This window comes from Nerophis lumbriciformis, linkage group LG11 (genome assembly GCF_033978685.3).
Source record: "Nerophis lumbriciformis linkage group LG11, RoL_Nlum_v2.1, whole genome shotgun sequence".
Taxonomy (NCBI): domain Eukaryota; kingdom Metazoa; phylum Chordata; class Actinopteri; order Syngnathiformes; family Syngnathidae; genus Nerophis; species Nerophis lumbriciformis.
This window is the reverse complement of record NC_084558.2, coordinates 46,323,328-46,343,327: the sequence shown is the minus strand read 5'-3', so window position 1 is coordinate 46,343,327 and position 20,000 is coordinate 46,323,328. Positions and strand designations below refer to the sequence as shown.

General features: G+C 45.6%; 1 protein-coding gene across 1 annotated transcript in view; it reads right to left on the bottom strand.

The window, feature by feature from the left end:
* The window catches only part of map1b (microtubule-associated protein 1B), a 37,554-nt gene that overhangs the window by 1,548 nt on the left and 16,006 nt on the right, over positions 1 to 20,000 (bottom strand). Inside the window, exons 3-5 of the mRNA XM_061966487.2 lie at positions 4,997 to 5,079; positions 4,376 to 4,516; positions 1 to 4,295 (exon numbers count right to left, since the gene is read on the bottom strand). The exon at positions 1 to 4,295 is cut by the window's left edge and continues 1,000 nt beyond it. Of these exons, the coding sequence (XP_061822471.1) occupies positions 1 to 4,295; positions 4,376 to 4,516; positions 4,997 to 5,079 (4,519 nt within the window). The remainder of the gene's footprint in view (positions 4,296 to 4,375; positions 4,517 to 4,996; positions 5,080 to 20,000) is intronic.

Here is a 20,000-nt window from a genome sequence, read left to right as displayed (position 1 = left end):
TCAAGTGTATAATCTTCACATTTAAAGGGGTTGGTCTCTTTTTCTGGCAAAAGTTTCCCTTCATCTGAAAACCATAATGTTGATGGGGAAGTTGTTTCAGAAGGTGGCTTGTCCCGTGTCTCTTGTGTGTTAGACTTGTATGCAAAGTGCTCCACGGACAGTGAAAGTGGGCTGATGTTGTCTCTTTCAATGGGACCTCCTGAAACTGGGGACGCCCCACTGGAATGAGGAGAATGGGTGAGAGAGGCTGCCTTTGGAGTGACGGGAGACCCACCTGTCTGCTCAACCATGGGGGGCATCTCAGTCATTTGGCATGGGGTTGTGACAGAGGGAGTGGATTGGGAGGCATCTGATGGGGTTGCCGAAGCAGCGCGACCTGAATCGGTCTCTTCAAACAGCAAAGGTTCCTCTATGGTAGAGGGTTGTTCTTCAGATACTTTGACATCTGAAGGACTGTCATTTATCTCAGTTGGGCCATTCTCTGTAGCACGCAAGTTGCTTCCTGCAGATTGGTGCTCTGGAGATTGTTTACTAAAATCAAGGGCTAATGAGTGGTCAGGAGACTCCTGGCCAAACTCCATTGACATGGTAGAATGTTCTGGTGACTTTGTGTCCTGCATCTGTGCTCTGACTTTATTCTTTGGTGAGATGTCTGGCGAGATGGACATTGGCCGGGGGCAGTCTTCCTTGAATGGAGATGCCTCAGCCTCATGGAAAGTTGTTGGGGTTTGGCCTACAGAAACAGACAAAGAATCATCTACCTCGGTCGAGTGAGGAGAGCCAACTTCCGCGTGAAGGGAGGGGGAATCAGTGGTAGGCTCTGGCAAAGAGCTGGTGGCTAGGGAGGCAGTAGATGCTGAGGCTAGATGAGAAAACATGTCCTCTGCTACCACTTCCTCCATGGGTGTGTCTGACTTTTCAGATGCTGTACCTTCTGAAATGGACATTTTAGATTCTTCCTTGAAAGCTGGGATCGAAGTAGCCTCTAAAACCTGTCTTGGCATTGAGGAAAAGACTTGATGGTTGTTCATCTCATCCAGTTCCTTCTTTATTGGGGAGTCAAGTTCAGCTGAAGGTGGGCTTTTTGGAGATGATACACTCTTATCTGTGGGGGAGAAACACTCTGACTGTTTCTCATCAAGTTCTGGTGTAGCCCTATTGGAGTCATCTTTATCACTCGTGACCTCTACAATAGTTGGGCCCCGTTCTTCCTTTTGTGGCATGGGTGGCAGAGCTCCTGCTTTTTCGTCTACTGGGGACTGGTAATAGGGTGTATGGCCGGAGGACTGGGGGGAGTTAGCCCCTTCCAGTGTTTTGTCCTCTGGGCTCAGGGTGGACTCGCTCATCACTCTAGGCGACCCTGTCAAGGTAGTGGAGAGTTCTATAGGTGGAGCAAACATTGATGGGGAATCAAAGTTGTATTTTTGGTCACCTGGGGGAGAATGCACAAGAGGTGATGTTGATGAGAGTCTCGCTGTGTCTTGCTTCTCACATGTTTCTTCAAGTGTGTTAAAATCCTCGACTTTACCATCAGAAGAAAACTCTCTACAGAGTTTGTCTTCTTCGAATAATGAAGGGGGGGAGATTGTCGTGGCAGTGTGGTTATAGTCCTGACCCTCGGTGGCGTCACTTTTGGAGTAGTCTGAACATGGTTTACTCTGAAATAAAGGGGATTTGTTCTTATCAAACTCCCCAGATTGTGACGTCCCAAATCTGCCCACATCAGGCGAAGGGGAGTCAGTCTCTTCGTTAGCTGTTTCATCGCTTAAGCCATCCCTCGGAGTCAACATCTCATCGATGGCAGTAGGCACACTGGAGATCTCAATAGTGGAATGAGTGAGGCCAGAGGTGACCGTAAACTCTTCAGGTGGTTCCTCTCTGTTTTCATCATCCGATGTAGTAAAGCTCTCAGCACCAGTTGGAAGCATTTCATCGTGGATCGACGCGGCAGGTGACACAGGCGATGATTCTTTGAGTGAGGCTGAAACAGTCAGTTCCTCCTTTTCTTTTCTGTGTTCACCTACAAGCTGATCTTCAACATCAGCCTGGTCCTTAACGCTATCTCCAAATATGAGTGTATCATGTCTCTTTAGGTGTTCATCTTCACTGGGCTCATCTTTAATTGACTCCACTCTCTGTTGTTCATAAACCTCCTCTGTTTCCCCCTTCTCTTCATAATCTGCTCCATCAGACGCTTCCTCCATTACAGTTGCCTCATCTTCAAACCTGCCATTGAGTTTTCCTTTGAGACCTTGTTCATCTGGAGAGCATCTACTAGCTCCTTCAGCCTCTGTTGTGGTTATACCCTCATCTAATGACTCCAGTGCCCCGGGGGACTCTTTGGTCTGCATTGTCTCTCCTTGATATTGTGTCATCACAGCCTCTTCTTCCACATTTTGTTGCACAGTTGCTTCATCTTCTGCCTGCTCTTCTGCTCTGAGCTCCTCGATGTCCCTTGTCAGGTCCACAGGGGAAGACATAACAGACCTCTCTGCCTCTGGGTCCTCAGTAACACTAGCTGCAACAGCTGCACTTTTGGCAGCATCCACCTTTGCCTCTTTTGGCACTTTGGAAGCTGTTTTGCCTTTCAGCTTTGAAGGCGATCCTGCAATTTTTTTGGAGGTGTCTCTCTTTAGGGTCTTTGGTTTAGGGGAAATACCTTTGTCTTCTCCAGAAGCAGATGCTTTCTTTATTTCTTTTGATGGCTTTTTAACATCTTTCCTTTGGTCTCTCTTTTCATCCTTTTTCTCCTTCATGGGAGAATCTCTCCTGCTGTCCTTTTTGATGTCCTTTTTCTTTGCTTCTTCTTTCTTAATATCTTTTTTAGGTGCATCCTCTTTTTTGACTACGTCTTTTTTTACATCTTTTTTCTTTTCTGCAGACACTTTAATGTCTTTCTTAGCAATCTTCTCCTTTTCGGGTTTAGCTTTTATTTGAGTCTTCTTTTTTTCAGGTGTATCATTCGGAGTTGCTTGTTCCGGTTTCACTTTTAATTCTTTCTCAGGAACCTTTGCTCGTTCTTTCTTCACCATCACCTTTTCTTTTTTTTCTGCTTTCTGCTGTTTCTCGTGAAATAATTCGTCGGCAGCTGCCTTTGCTTTTTCTGCACCTTCTTCCTTGGACTCCTTCCTGACACCTTTAATTGGTGATGGCTTTGGAGTCGACTTTAAGCTCTCTTTGCTGTCTGTTCTGTTCTTCATTTTGGCTTGCTTTAGTGTCGGTGTTGGAGGTACGTTGGCAGACATTTCTTTTTGAGTGACAATAGGCTGCTTTAAGAAGTCCAGGTGTTTTAGCTTTTCCAAACCTTCAAAGATGTGCTGCTGGGTGGCATTCCCTGGAAAGAGAACTCGCACTACCTTTTCCGAGGGGTTTGCAGGGTGCCACACAATGAGGGAGGTGATAGAAGTCAAGTATGATACAGGAAACTCAGATTCTTTTCCGTTTGGCAGTAGTATAGAAGTTGTGTCATCTTGGCTACCAGTCCACTGCTTCATAAAGTGTTGCATCTCCTTGCTGTTCTTTGCCGGGTTTAGTACGTACATCTCAAGCTTCCCGACGCCCAATTTCTGAAATAGTATCATGGGTTCAATAGTGTTTCCGACAGATCGCTGCAAAGGTTCTATTCTCAAATTTAGCTTGGTAAGGAACTGCTGAGTGGCAGCTGCCTCTTCGAGATTTCGCCTCACTCTGTAGTTAGGGTCAAGGTTTTCCAGATTTTCAGGGAGATTCACAAACACAACACCGATATCTGGCGAGATCATGTTCTTCACCCAATCACTGTTTGCTGTCGAACCCTGCGACTGCTCCTCTTCAAGCTCCGCAATCTTTCTCTGCAGCATGCTATTGATGCCTGGCAGGTTGTCGTCACCGATGTGGGTTAGGAGGACGGAATCCACGCGGTCCAGGTGTCTCACCAACTTCCAGAAGCAGGACTTCCTGTCGGAACCTCCGTTTATGAGCATGTTAAAGCCATTGACAGCAAAAAGAGCAGAGTCCCCGTGGCCACCAGGGAAGATGTAGCAGCAAGGTTTGGAGAGCTTGAGGAATCCACCTGAGGCCGGCGGTTCCAAAATGTCAAAAGGTGTCAGAATCTCCACGGATTCGGATAAATACTCTGTGAACTCGGAGAGGCCCTCCATTTCAGGCAGGATGAGCGCCGAGTTTAGCGTCATGTTGATGAAGTCTTGCAGGTTGTGTTTGTCCAAGTTTGAGTTTTTCCAGTCACCTTGTTCGGGACAGGAGAGTGTCAAGTTGGCTTTGTTTTCTGGATGAATGGTGCTCAGCAATTCACCAATCTGTATACAAAAGTGGTGAACAATAGATTTATCTTAGCACATCTGGAAAAAAAGTGGTGTGCCAGCCAAGTAAAACTCACCTCTTGGTCAGTAAATATGTCGATGAACTTGGAGAAGGAGAAGGATCCAGACTGAAGTATTAGCTCCCCAGTGTTTTCGGTGCATTGACCTGACAGAACCAGAAGCTTGTGTCTGGCAGAGTCGGAGATCATCAACCGAACCTAAAAAATAACCCAAAGCAAATCATTCTGGTCGAGTTGAAAGCCAATTCCCACATGGGAATCCGAATAAAGCTGATAGCATACAATGGAATTGCATTAGAAAAGCAACGCTATTGGCTAATGAGATCAATCCAAGCTCATTTGGAATATGATACCACTAATTTAGCAACATTTAAATCAATTACTGTAGGTAGCATTAGTTGACCATCTAAATGTTCTTTTCTTTACTTGATTCTAATCTATAAAAATGTTTTCTTCTCTGAGCCACAGCTGCTGTGTTGTTCTCCTGTATAATATTATTGCACGCTTTGAACCGAGAGATGACCAGCGGCTAGAAAACTCTGTCCTGACTGTCTAGCACTTCCTGTCAAAATGATCTCGAAGACTGACAGCAGACATAGAAGGAAGCTCTCAACAGTAAACAGAGGACAAGTCGAAGTACCGGAGCAGTTTATTAGTACACATACTAGCGTGTTTTACCTCGGTGCTGACAGCGTCGTCTGAAGGGTTGATAAGCACGACCGTCTCCAGGACGTTACTTTTATGGTGAAGAATTCTCTGTCCTGTAAAACAAACGAGAGCAGAAAACAACGACGTCACTGTGCTGGAAGTGGAGTTAGAGTCATTCAGTTGATTGATCAAGATAATGATCAGGACAATGGTCTTGCATCTCTTGTCCGGCTTGATCCCAGAGTTGTCTTCTTTGTTCCCTCAATGCATAAATCATCACAATGTGTTTGACTGCCACATCCATATTTCATAGACCATCCACATGACAGAGCATCCAACCATAACCCAGACGTTTCTTCCCAAAGGGACGTCCCTCTCTTAGCAGAATGACACCTTCTGTCTAAAAGATTCAAAGGACAAATAGATATTCTGGGATTTTTTTTTATTTTTGAATAATAATATTTCCAGTACTTCCTTCGTTGTGTATGTTTTTCACTATGCATGCATTCCCGTTTCCTTGTTCGTCATATATTCTTCAACGCAAAAGCAAAAGTAACATTTACCAGGATAAATGGGAAAGTAATTAACAAAACACAAAACTAGTGAAGTTGGCACATTGTGTAAATGGTAAATAAAAACAGAATACAATGATTTGCAAATCCTTTAAACTTATATTCAATTGAATAGACTGTTCGAACTGAGAAACTTAAAATTTTTTTGCAAGTAATCATTAACTTAGAATTTAATGGCAGCAACACATTGCAAAAAAGTTGCCACAGGGGCATTTTTACCACTGTGTTACATGGCCTTTCCTTTTAACAACACTCAGTAAACGTTTGGGAACTGGGGAGACACATTTTTTAAGCTTCTCAGGTGGAATTCTTTCCCATTCTTGCTTGATGTACAGCTTAAGTTGTTCAACAGTCCGGGGGTCTCCGTTGTGGTATTTTAGGCTTCATAATGCGCCACACATTTTCAATGGGAGACAGGTCTGGACTAAGGCAGGCCAGTATAGTACCCGCACTCTTTTACTAAGAAGCCACGCTGTTGTAACACGTGGCTTGGCATTGTCTTGCTGAAATAAGCAGGGGCGTCCATGATAACGTTGCTTGGATGGCAACATATGTTGCTCCAAAACCTGTCATACCTTTCAGCATTAATGGTGCCTTCATAGATGTGTAAGTTACCCATGCCTTGGGCACTAATACACCCCCATACCATCGCAGATGCTGGCTTTTCAACTTTGTGCCTAGAACAATCTGGATGGTTCTTTTCCTCTTTGTTCCGAAGGATACGACGTCCACAGTTTCCAAAAACATTTTGAAATGTGGACTCGTCAGACCACAGAACACTTTTCCACTTTGTATCAGTCCATCTTAGATGAGCTCAGGCCCAGCAAAGCCGGCTGAGTTTCTGGGTGTTGTTGATGAATGGCTTTCGCTTTGCATAGTAGAGTTTTAACTTGCACTTACAGATGTAGCGACCAACTGTAGTTACTGACAGTGGTTTTCTGAAGTGTTCCTGAGCCCATGTGGTGATATCCTTTATACACTGATGTCGCTTTTTGATGCAGTACCGCCTGAGGCATCCAAGGTCACGGGCATTCAATGTTACATCCAGTGATTTCTCCAGATTCTCTGAACCTTTCGATGATATTACATACCTTATGGTGAAATCCCTAAATTCCTTGCAATAGCTCGTTGAGAAATGTTCTTAATCTGTTGGACAATTTGCTCGCGCATTTGTTCACAAAATGGTGAGCCTCTCCCCATCCTTGTTTGTGAATGACTGAGCATTTCATGGAAGCTGCTTTTATACCCAATCATGGCACCCACCTGTTCCCAAATAGCCTGTTCACCTGTGGGATGTTCCAAATAAGGGTTTGATGAGCATTCCTCAACCTTCTCAGTCTTTTTTGCCATTTGTGCCAGCTTTTTTGAAACATGTTGCAGGTATCAAATTCCAAATTAGCTAATATTTGCAAAAAATAACAAAGTTTTCCCGTTCGAACGTTAAGTATCTTGTCTTTGCAGTCTATTCAATTCAAAACGTCATTGTGGAGTTATGGAGTCTGTTTAGCTTCCGCAGCTAGTGGGTCCATGACGATGACTTCTGTTTTGTTTGATCAGCCGTTTTACTGCCGTGTTACAGACACTGTTTGGAAACAAATAAGGTATGTAAATAAACATTTACAAAATGTTTCTGTGAAAATAACTCACTTCATTTCGGTGAGGCTAATATATGGAAACACATTTTTTTCCTAAAATCCAGTAATTTATAAATGTGGTAACATATTGCGTGATTTCCAGTTTTATTATTTTTGTCACGGCGGGGGCTCGAACCCGTTTTTCTCCGGCAGCTGGGTCTGCCAGCACCTCCGTTGGCAGCGCACCAAGACACGCGCTGGCCGCGTCACGCTCACATGCCGGCAAGGCTTTGGGCGATCAGCAATCTGCACACCTGGGACTAATGAGGGCGAGCTGTATAAAGACCAGTGGACCCAAGGATCCTGGCCGGAACTTAGTCTTCTGTACCTTTGCTTTCCCGAGTTCTCCTGTGATCCCCTGTTGTTCCCCTCTGGATTCTGGACTGCCTCCCTTCATACTCGACCTCCGCTTGGACACGGACCTCTGACGCCTCGCCATTCTCCCTGACTATCTCCGCCTGCTCACGGACTGCCTTCCTGCCTTGTTCCTTCTCCTCGTTCAACATTTGGTAAAACTCTACAGCTAATCACACTCCATTCTCTAGTTTATATTTAATATTGTGTATTATTATATCTATTGTATATAATAAAACATAGAGCAACATCACCCCCTTGTGGTTCTGTGCCGTCACAACTCCTCCTGCAACCATAACAATTTTCGCAAAACTACTGTATTTTCCGGGTTATACAGTGCACCGGTATTTAAGTCGCACCCACCAAATTTGAGAAGAACGAAAGGTTTTACATATATTAGCCGCACCGAACTAGAAACCGTTGAGTTGAGTCGGTTTGGCTGATTGGATTGCTCCCTTGTTTAATCAGCCGTTTGGTAACAATTAAGGTATGTAAATAAACATTTCCAAATATATTTTGTATCAGTATCTATCTGTGGGTTATGGTCCGGCGCGACTAATATACGGAAAGTATATATCTATTTTTTTTAATTTAGTATTTAGCGCTCTATAGTGCGGACAATACGGTATATTATTTTACTTTACTTTTATGTTATCAGCCTCTACTTCTGTGTGTTTCAGAGCGGCCGCACCTTCACCCACAGAGACAAAGACTCTCTTCCATTCCACTATAGCAGGGGTGTCAAACTCGTTTTCATTGAGGGCCACATCGCAGTAGTAGCTACTTTCAGAGGGCCGTTTTTTAAAAAATAATTTACATTGTGCATGCGGGTAATAACCTGTGATCAATCATGATTAATCGAAATGCATATGCATTCAATTATTAGATTTTTTTGAATGTACAACTTGCTTTAAAATCATAAATAAAGGTGACAAGCAGTTATTTAACTATTTGTTTTTATCTTATAAAAATAGTTCTGCAAAACAATTTATAGTAATATAATTGGCATGATCAGATAATATTAAAGTTTAAAATGTGCATTTTTTGTCTGTCAAAATTGAAGTGAAGTGAATTATATTTATATAGCGCTTTTTCTCTAGTGACTCAAAGCACTTTTACATAGTGAAACCCAATATCTAAGTTACGGTCATGTCTTTTGATCATGTTTTTGTTTGACCATGTGTTGTTTGGTTTTTGGACACTTAGTTCCTGCTTTTTCACTCTTGTTTTGTTTCCATGTTTACCCATTAGTTTCACCTGTTGCTCATTTGGACACACGCACCTGTGTTAATCATGTCACGGTTATTTAAGCCTGTCCTTTTCTGTTGGTCGTCCTGGCGACATTACCGCTGTTCATGCTCTGCTCTATTGATGATCCTTTCATGCTGGTATTCTTGCTATTGCTCGTTTCATGGTTCATGCCTTGTCAAGTAAGTTTTGTCTAATCATGCCACAGTTAGCGACTTTTTGTTCATGTCCATAGTTTTTTCCCCAAGTGCTAGTTTTTGTTTCATAGTCAAGTTTGCATTTCTGCCTTGTGCGCACTTTTTGTTTGTTCATTTTGTTAGTGTAAAAATAAATCATGTCCCTACCTTCACGCCATGTCCGCTCCACTTTCCTTGCAACTCGGGGAAAACAAACCCCGCCAAAGTCCCCGTCATGACAGTTACATTTAAACCAGTGTGGGTGGCACTGGGAGACATGCACCTGGGGATAAGTTGATTGGCAACACTAAATTAGCCCTAGTGTGTGAATGTGAGTGTGAATGTTGTCTGTCTATTTGTGTTGGCCCTGCGATGAGGTGGCGACTTGTCCAGGGTGTACCCCGCATTCCGCCCGATTGTAGCTGAGATAGGCTCTTGCGCCCCCCGCGACCCCAAAAGGAATAAGCGGTAGAAAATTGATGGATGGATGGATGGATGGATGGGTGGCACTGGGAGCAGGTGGGTAAAGTGTCTTGCCCAAGGACACAACAACAGCGACTAGGATGGCGGAAGCGGGAATCGAACCTGGAACCCTCAAGTCGCTGGCACGGCCACTCTACCAACCGAGCTGTACCGAAAGAACGTTTAAAAAAAAAAAAAAAAGTATTTAATTGAAATTGTCGGAGGCAGATATTTACATATATCCGAATTTAAGTGTTACTTCTTTTAATTCATAGTCATATTTGTAAACAGCTCGTGTTTTTCCATTTGTTCTCTTTCTGTTTGTCTGCAAGTAAACTGTGTGTGTTAACCTTGAAGCTTTGGAATGTTAGAGAGAGAGATAATGGACATTTGTTTTGGCTAGAGGCACATGACTGCCAGGGACTTAAGAGGGGAGAGGGTTTTTCGGGGGGCAGACCATCTTGGCAAGGCAATTGAATGTTCTATGCTGGACTGGCCTCAATGTATATGCAAAGCTTTGCAAATATATTACAAAATACCTATTCTGTCTCTGGTGGTTTTTCTACTCAGCTTTAAGTGTTGTAAAGAGCTTGGGTGTCATGTCTGTATTATCATGTTTTGTTTTAAGTCATGTTTTGTTTTGTTTCTGTCTTTTCACTCCCTTGTCTGGTCACCATAGCAACCATTAGTTTTCACCTGTCACGTCACGCACCTGTTTCACGTTTTGACTCACACACACCTGTCACCAATCATGTCACTGTTATTTAAGCATACCTTGTTCATCACTCGTCCTGCCTGCATTGTCGTTATGTCACTCCGGTTCAGGTCTCGTTTTGACAAAGTAAGTTTCCCTGTCCATGTCCTAGTTTTTGTTAATTAGCAGCTTTTTATGTTTTAGGCACACTTGCCTTTTTTGGTTGTATTTTTGTGTTTTGTGGTAGTGAGTGTTTTATGAGAAATAAATCCCTTCCTACCTTTACGCTGTCGTCCGGAGCCATTCTTGCGTTGGAAGAACAACCCCGCAGCAAGCTGCGACCCCCACTTGACAGAATGCAGGCAGCATACGTTCTTCCGCAGACCGGCCACGAGGAGGTGATGGAGACGCACTGGCAAAAATGGAAGCCAGCCAGAAAGGCTTTTTCTCGCCAGCATAACGCGTTGTTCCCCCAAAATCTTCATCCGGACAACAAGATTCCACAACCAGCCCATTCTTCCTTCCCGCCGCAGGAGACCCGTGCTGATGACGTCATCCCGCCCACTGGTGATGACGTCAGAAACCAAGATTTTTTTTTTTGAGTCTATTTACACCCTCTGTCAGCCGCCCACTATGGACTTTGTTTCAAAGAAAAATCCTTTTGAGAAAATTGTCTCTAAATTTAGATTTTTTCAGACCCAGTCTAAAGTGGGGGTAGGGAATAGACATTTTGGACAATTTAGTGGGGAGGAGTCTACCTCCCTACACCCACCCCTAAAGAAGATGCCAGACCTCAGGGAGCGCGTCTGGTATCCGCCCCTTGAGGGGGGGGCTGGGACCGGGAGCTGTGCTGGTGGGGTGACTCAGATGCACCCAACCAGGCAGCAACCTCCAGCCCGTCCTCCACCACTAGTCCGTTGGCATGTAAAGCTGCAACCCCCAGCTAGACCGCCTCCGCCATGCTCATGGCTAACCTCAGCCCGGGTGGGCTTGCAGACGCCACCATCATCTCCGGTGGGCTTGCAGACGCCACCAGCATCTCCGGTGGTCTTGCAGACGCCACCAGCATCTCCGGTGGGCTTGCAGACGCCACCAGCTTCTCCGGTGGGCTTGCAGACGCCACCAGCATCTCTGGTGGGCTTGCAGACGCCACCAGCATCTCCGGTGGGCCTGCAAACGCCACCAGCTCCAGTTCCTGCTCCTCTGCTAGCACCTGCTCCAGTTCCTGCTCCTCGGCTAGCACCTGCTCCAGTTTCTGCTCCTCGGCTAGCACCTGCTCCAGTTCCTGCTCCTCGGCTAGCACCTGCTCCAGTTCCTGCTCCTCGGCTAGCATCTGCTCCAGTTCCTGCTCCTCGGCTAGCACCTGCTCCAGTTCCTGCTCCTCGGCTAGCACCTGCTCCAGTTCCTGCTCCTCGGCTAGCACCTGCTCCAGTTCCTGCTCCTCGGCTAGCACCTGCTCCAGTTCCTGCTCCACGGCTAGCGCCAAGGCTAGCACCAGAGCCACAGCTAGCACCTGTCGCTGCTCCAAGGCTAGGACCTGTCGCTGCTCCAAGGCTAGCACCTGTCGCAGCTCCACGGCTAGCACCTGTCGCCGCACCAAGGCTAGCACCAGCTCCACGCCAAGACCAAGACCCTCCACGCCAAGACCAAGACCAAGACCAAGACCCGCCATGCCAAGACCAAGACCCGCCATGCCAAGACCAAGACCCGCCATGCCAAGACCAAGACCTATACCAAGACCCACGCCGAGCTTCGCCGCCTGACGCGCCACGCCGAGCTTCGCCGCCTGACGCGCCACGCCGAGCTTCGCCGCCTGACTCACCACGCCAAGCCACGCCTGCCACGATGACGACGCGCCTGCCTCCTCGTCGGCCACGGATATGGCCGCTACCTGGTTGCCCGCCACGCCAAGTGCGCCCACCTCCCAGTCGGCCACGAATGTGGCCATTCCCTGGGCGCCCGCCTCGCCTGCTGCAGCGGCATTCCACTCGCCGCCGCCACCTAACTCTGCCCCGGTGGATACGGGGACACGTGGTCTGGCGACCCACCGCCATGTCCCCCTCCCGCCCTCCCATGACTTTTGTTAAGTTTTTTTTCTTGGACATCTGGTATCTGTCCTTAAGGGAGGGGCTCTGTCATGTCTGTATTATCATGTTTTGTTTTAAGTCATGTTTTGTTTAGTTTCTGTCTTTTCACTCCCTTGTCTGGTCACCATAGCAACCATTAGTTTTCACCTGTCACGTCACGCACCTGTTTCACGTTTTGACTCACACACACCTGTCACCAATCATGTCACTGTTATTTAAGCATACCTTGTTCATCACTCGTCCTGCCTGCATTGTCGTTATGTCACTCCGGTTCAGGTCTCGTTTTGACAAAGTAAGTTTCCATGTCCATGTCCTAGTTTTTGTTAATTAGCAGCTTTTTATGTTTTAGGCACACTTGCCTTTTTTGGTTGTATTTTTGTGTTTTGTGGTAGTGAGTGTTTTATGAGAAATAAATCACTTCCTACCTTTACGCTGTCGTCCGGAGCCGTTCTTCCGTTGGAAGAACAACCCCGCAGCAAGCTGCGACCCCCACTTGACATTGGGAGCGACTTGTGACTTGAATTCCCTGGGAGGAACTTCTGGTCCAAAACGCAACAAAACCCATTGTGGCGGGTGAGTGTGATCAGAGCGCCTGCAGGAGCAAAGGTCACCGCCTCTGTCGACGGTGTTGAGGGCGGAGCACCATCGGATAGGGGCGGGGCTTGTGCTGACGGCGAGACACAGCTGGCAGGTGATTAGATTTCACAGGTGGGACGTGGTAATCTAATCATCTGTTGTCTTTAACAGTGAGCAGCAGGGAGCAGAGAGGGAGAGAGGATACGGACGTGACTGAAAGACTTTTGATAACTATATGTACATTAAAACCTTGTTAAACCTGCACGCTTGGCTCCTGTGCCGTGTCTGACAGTGGGTTTGCTTGGAAGCGACTTCCGCACCCATTTTTTCCAGGCTTTTGCGGGCCACATAAAATGATGTGGCGGGCCAGAACTGGCCCCCGGGCTTTGAGTTCGACACCTGTGCACTATAGGTCGTTCAGCTCGGGACGTAGGGCCTGGCCGAGTGCTTCTCTAGTTAATAATACATTGAGTTTATTTTTACAAGATGCCAAAGACCAATTAAAAAAAGGCGAATCATGCCTTCACTTTGGACTTTCCGCGATGCCCTCAGCGAGTGCATATTTAATTCGACTCCTTCAGGAATCAATCCACGAGCGTCTGCGCCGGCTAATGCTTTTATTATTGATCTGGCAGACGGAAGAAACAAATGTTAGTTTTCTGTGAGCCGTCGTCTCGGTTGGCTCGCTTCTCCTTTGTCTGTGTGAGTGGGCGTCGGCTTCTTTCGGTGAGCGAGGCCGGCTTGTCAAAAAAAGGAAAATAAATAATTCAGGAGCGGCTGTGACCCCGACGATTACCTCCATCCATTTAAAAGCCAGACAGCGCCGCCACCCACCGCCATCGTTAACGTCCTGGGCGTGTGCGACTGGTGGAGGCTGACTGGCTGTCACGCCGCGAAGCTCGCGGGAGGAAATCAATGAGGAAGGCACCGGACCAAAAATAGATCAGTGGAACGACGGCGGAGCGGAGCATCCCTGCTTTTGCTTTCACAAAGATTGTATTGTGTAATCTGACAAAGGTGTCCCACCAAGCGCTCAGGTAGACCACAAAAAACACAACACTACTATTTTGTCTTAAGTTTTCACAGCATAGATCTTTCCAACGTCCGACACATAAACCCGGTTGTAAAACATTGAAAAAATACAAATGAAGTGGAAGTGAAGTTGGCACGTTGTGTAAATGGTAAATAAAAACAGAATACAATGATTTGCAAATCCTTTTCAACTTATATTCATTGAATAGACTGCAAAGACAACTGAGAAACGTCACTTTGAATTTAATGGCAGCAACACATTGCAACGTTGGCATGGGGGCATTTTTACCACTGTGTTACATGGCCTTTCCTTTTAACAACACTCTGTAAACGTTTGGGAACTCCGTTGTGGTATTTTAGGCTTCATAATGCACCACACATTTTCAATGGGGGACAGGTCTGGACTACAGGCAGGCCAGTCTAGTACCCGCAGTCTTTTACTATGAAGCCACGCTGTTGTAACACGTGGCTTGGCATTGTTGTGCTGAAATAAGCAGGGGCGTCCATGAAAAAGACTGGGTTTTTTTTGTGTATTTTGAGTATTTTACTGAATGAGTAAAATAACTCATGTTAGGCAAATGTAGTTGGAATTGGGGGTTAAATCACCAAAAATGATTGCTGCTGCCCACTGCTCCCCTCACCTCCCATGGGGTGATCAAGGGTGATGGGTCAAATGCAGAGAATAATTTCGCCACACCTAGTGTGTGTGTGACAATCATTGGTACCGTATTTTTCGGAGTATAAGTCGCACCTGCCGAAAACGCATTATAAAGAAGGAAAAAAACATATATAAGTCGCACTGGAGCCCGGCCAAACTATGAAAAAAAACTGCGACTTATAGTCGGAAAAATACGGTACATTAATTTGAAATATTCATTGAAAGCTGTGGCGGCATTTGAACAAAAGGCCTTCAAAGAGTTAACATTTGAAAATAAAAAAACATCATGTTTGGTATTTCTGCTTAGAGCTGAAGTTGATTTTGAGAGATTTGACAAAAAAAAAAAATAATGCCAAAAAATTTCAATGTCCTGTTTGTCTTTGGGGTGTTGTGGAATAACTTCCAATGAATTGTACATGTTTTAATTTTAATATCAAACACGAAACATTTTCTCTTAAAAGTATGTAAAAGGGAGGAACACAACAAGAATTTTGTCAAAAATACAGCAAAAATGTACTGAAATTACAACAAAAGTGTAAACCCTGAGGGTTAAAACACCCTTTCCTGACAGCTGAGACCAGGAATCAAACCCAGTACTCCTACTTTGAATAGTCGCTGCACACCACAGGGCAACATTGGCAATGTTGTGGGAAATTTGCCATCCTGTTCTTAGCAGTGACGGAGCAGGAAGGGGCTAGGAATAAGTTTGCGGTAAAATGTCCTATGAGGCACCTTGTCATTAATTAAAAGGGGACCTTGTGCAAAACAATATGTAATATGTACAATATACACACTGCAAGTATATATATATATATATATATATATATATATATATATTAGAGATGCGCGGTTTGCGGGCACAACCGCGGAGTCCGCGGATTATCCGCGGACCAGGCGGATGAAATTTTAATTTTTTTAATTTTATCCGCGGGTCGGGTCGGGCGGTTGAAAAAAAAAAAAAAAGATTTTAAATAGATTCAGGCGGGTGGCAGTTAAACCAATTCGGAAATATATATACATAGTTAAATGTTGTTACCCACATACGAAAAACGAGCAGGCAACTGCAGCATATGCCACAACAGAAGAAATAAAAAAAAGAAGAGATGGACACTTTTACGGAGCGGAGAAGGGACGCCTCGCCGGGGTCCGGGACCGAGGCCCCTTCCCCCGAGAGGGCCCCACCGGGAGCCGTAGCTGAGGCGATCCGCGAGAAGGGCCCGACGCACGTCCAGGGTCACCACCGCGCCCACCGCACCGACACCCCGCCTCGTCCGCCTTCGCCGCGGCCGGCGTCACGCGCAGCAGGAAGCAGCTTACCTGCCCGCCACCCCCGTGGCCAGGGGCTCGTAACAGGGGTCACTCCGCGCGCTCTGCCCGCGCAGCTTACCTGCCTGCCACCCCCGTTGCCGGGGGCGCGTAACAGGGGTCACTCCGCGCGCAGTGCGCTCACGAAAGGGGTGGGGCTCACCCTGGTTGATATAGACAAGGAGTGTGTAACAACCCACCTGCCGAATCAACTAGCCCTGAAAATGGATGGCGCTGGAGCGTCGGGACCATACCCGGCCGTCGCCGGCAGCGAGACGCGCTTGGAGGTGCGCTCAGCGCGGCTCCCATATGATTGCGCACTGGTGTGCGTCTGGGCCGTGACAGCGTGGCACGCGAATGTCTGTACTGCATTGGATCAGTCTCCTTTCTTTAACAGGCAAAAGCTTTATAACCTCACTAATGCCTTGCATCGTCTATATTAGATATATAACAACGGGCGGGTGCGGGCGGATGCGGTTCTGATTAAATGTTAGGTCGGGTGCATGGCGGATGGTTGACGACTTTCTGATGCGGTTGCGGATGAAATAATTGCCTATCCGCGCATCTCTAATATATATATATATTATGTCACTCGACATCCATTGCTTTCGGTCTCCCCTAGAGACGGGGGGTTACCCACATATGCGGTTTCTCATAGTCATTCACATCCCTTATGTGGGCTCTGTACCGAGGATGTTGTTGTGGCTTGTACAGCCCTTTGAGACTTTTGTGATTTAGGGCTGTATAAATAAACATTGATTGATTGACTTTGACACATAGGCATTAAATGGATGGCTGGGGTGTTACGTGCGGGTGGTCGCAGCTTGCTGCGAGGTTCATTCCCCCGGGATGCAAACGGACCACTCCGGACAGGACGTGCAGGTAGGAACATGATTTATTTGTAGAACTCAAACAAGTACCAAAAACTAGGGATGTCCGATAATGGCTTTCTGCCGATATTCCGATATTTTCCAACTCTTTAATTACCGATACCAATACCAACCGATATATACAGTCGTGGAATTAACACATTATTATGCCTAATTTGGACAACCAGGTATGGTGAAGATAAGGTACTTTTAAAAAAAATTTATAAAATAAAATAAGATAAATAAATTAGTTAGTTAGTAAAATTAAGTGTTAAAGGTTAGTACTATTAGTGGACCAGCAGCACGAACAATCATGTGTGCTTACAGACTGTATCCCTTGCAGACTACATATATAATGTAGGAACCAGAATATTAAAGGGGAACATTATCACCAGACCTATGTAAACGTCAATATATACCTTGATGTTGCAGAAATAAGACCTTTTTTTTTTTTAACCGATTTCCGAACTCTAAATGGGTGAATTTTGGCGAATTAAACGCCTTTCTATTATTCGCTCTCGGGGCGATGACGTAAGCAATCCGCCATTTTCTCAAACACATTACAAACACCGAGTCAAATCAGCTCTGTTATTTTCCGTTTTTTCGACTGTTTTCCGTACCTTGGAGACATCATGCCTCGTCGGTGTGTTGTCGGAGGGTGTAACAACACGAACAGGGACGGATTCAAGTTGCACCAGTGGCCCAAAGATGCGAAAGTGGCAAGAAATTGGACGTTTGTTCCGCACACTTTACCGACGAAAGCTATGCTACGACAGAGATGGCAAGAATGTGTGGATATCCTGCGACACTCAAAGCAGATGCATTTCCAACTGGACTGGACAGATCAGCTTTCAGGAAAAGAGAGCGGATGAGGGTATGTCTACAGAATATATTAATTGATGAAAACTGGGCTGTCTGCACTCTCAAAGTGCATGTTGTTGCCAAATGTATTTCATATTCTGTAAACCTAGTTCATAGTTGTTAGTTTCCTTTAATGCCAAACAAACACATACCAATCGTTGGTTAGAAGGCGATCGCCGAATTCGTCCTCGCTTTCTCCCGTGTCGCTGGCTGTCGTGTCGTTTTCGTCGGTTTCGCTTGCATACGGTTCAAATCGATATGGCTCAACAGCTTCAGTTTCTTCTTCAATTTCGTTTTCGCTACCTGCCTCCACACTACAACCATCCGTTTCAATACATGCGTAATCTGTTGAATCGCTTAAGCCGCTGAAATCCGAGTCTGAATCCGAGCTAATGTCGCTATAGCTTGCTGTTCTTTCCGCCATGTTTGTTTGTATTGGCTTCACTATGTGACGTCACAGGAAAATGGACGGGTGTATATAACGATGGTTAAAATCAGGCACTTTGAAGCTTTTTTTTAAGGGATATTGCGTGATGGGTAAAATTTTGAAAAAAACTTCGAAAAATTAAATAAGCCACTGGGAACTGATTTTTAATGGTTTTAACCATTCTGAAATTGTGATAATGTTCCCCTTTAATAACAGAAAGAAACAACCCTTTTGTGTGAATGAGTGGGGGAGGGAGTTTTTTTGGGTTGTTGTACTAATTGTAAGTGTATCTTGTGTTTTTTATGTTGATTTAATAAAAAAAATAAAAAAATAAAAATAAAAAACGATAGTGATAATAAAAAAAATGATATCGATCATTTCCGATTTTACATTTTAACGCAATTATCGGACATCTCTACCAAAAACTGAAAACAAGCCAGAGGAAAAATGTGCCGTTCGCACTCGAAGCAAACGCTAACACTTAGCATAGGCCAGGGGTCGGCAACCTTTACCACTCAAAGAGTCATTTTGAACCGTTTAACAAAATAAAGAAAACAATGGGAGCCACAAAACTCTTTTGAAACTTAAAATGAAATAGCACTGCATACAAAGTTTTTTTTTTGCTTTGTGCTACGTATAAACCAGGGGTCTCAGACACGCGGCCCGCACCTTAATATGAAAATTCCATGTTAGTGTGGCCCGCGAGTTTTATATGAATGCCGCTTGACAGCAGCAACCCTCCCAATTTTTCCGGGAGACTCCTGAATTTCAGAGCAACTATTCTCTCGAATGTCTGCTGATTTTCACCCAAACAACAATAATAAGGGCGTGCTATGATGGCACTGCCTTTAGTGCCCTCTACAACCTGTACAGACAGCTTGCCAGCCCAGTCACATGTTGTATGCGGCATCTGCAGACACACATAAGTGACTGCAAGGTATACTTGTTCAACAGCTATACAGGTCACACTGAGGGTGCCCGTTTAAACAACTTTAACACTCTTACTAATATGCGCCACACTGTGAACCCACACCAAACAAGAATGACAAACACATTTCGGGAGAACATCCGCACCGTAACACAACATAAACACAACAGAACAAATACCCAGAATCCCATGCATCCCTAACTCTTCCGGGCTACATTATACACCCCCGCTACCACCAAACCCCCCCCTCCGTGCGTCGATTGAGGTGGGCGGGGTTGGGGGGGGCAGGGTTTGGTGGTAGCGGGGGTGTATAATGTAGCCCGGAAGAGTTAGGGATGCATGGGATTCTGGGTATTTGTTCTGTTGTGTTTATGTTGTGTTACGGTGCGGATGTTCTCTCGAAATGTGTTTGTCATTCTTATTTGGTGTGGGTTCACAGTGTGGCGCATATTAGTAAGAGTGTTAAAGTTGTTTATATCACAACCCTCAGTGTAACCTGTATGGCTGTTGACCAAATATGCCTTGCAGTCACTAACGTGTGTAAGCAGAGGCCGCATACTACATGTGACCGGGCCGGCACGCAGATAGCATGGTGTAAAAGCGGACGTGACGACATGTTGTAGAGGACGTTAAAGGCAGTGCCATCACGGCACGCCCTCAATATTGTTGTCCGGGTAAAAATCGGAGAATGTTAGCCCCGGGAGATTTCCGGGAGAGGCACTGGAATCCGGAAACCTCCCGGTAAAATCGGAGGAGTCGGCAAGTATGCAGCTGAGCCGCATCAGAGTGATCAAAGAGCCGCGGGTTGCAGACCCCTGGCATAGGCAAAAAGACAAGGAATACTCACGTAACTGTACTGTATGTAGCATACGCAAACAAAGAAGCCAGGCCGACTGACCGGCAAAGGCAGGCTTAAATAATGCCTCTGATTAGTGCTCGGGGAACAGGTGAGCCTCCCGAACACCATCAATCGACGCAGGTGAAAACAATAAGCAACCATGGCAACCAAAACAAACTCAAGGGTACATAAAACAGGAACTGAGGGAGTCCAAAACTAACAGAAAATAACAAAACATGAATCATGACATGGGGCTTTACAAACAAGCGCCATTTGCATCATTTCCTGGAATTAACCCTTCAGATTTCCAATC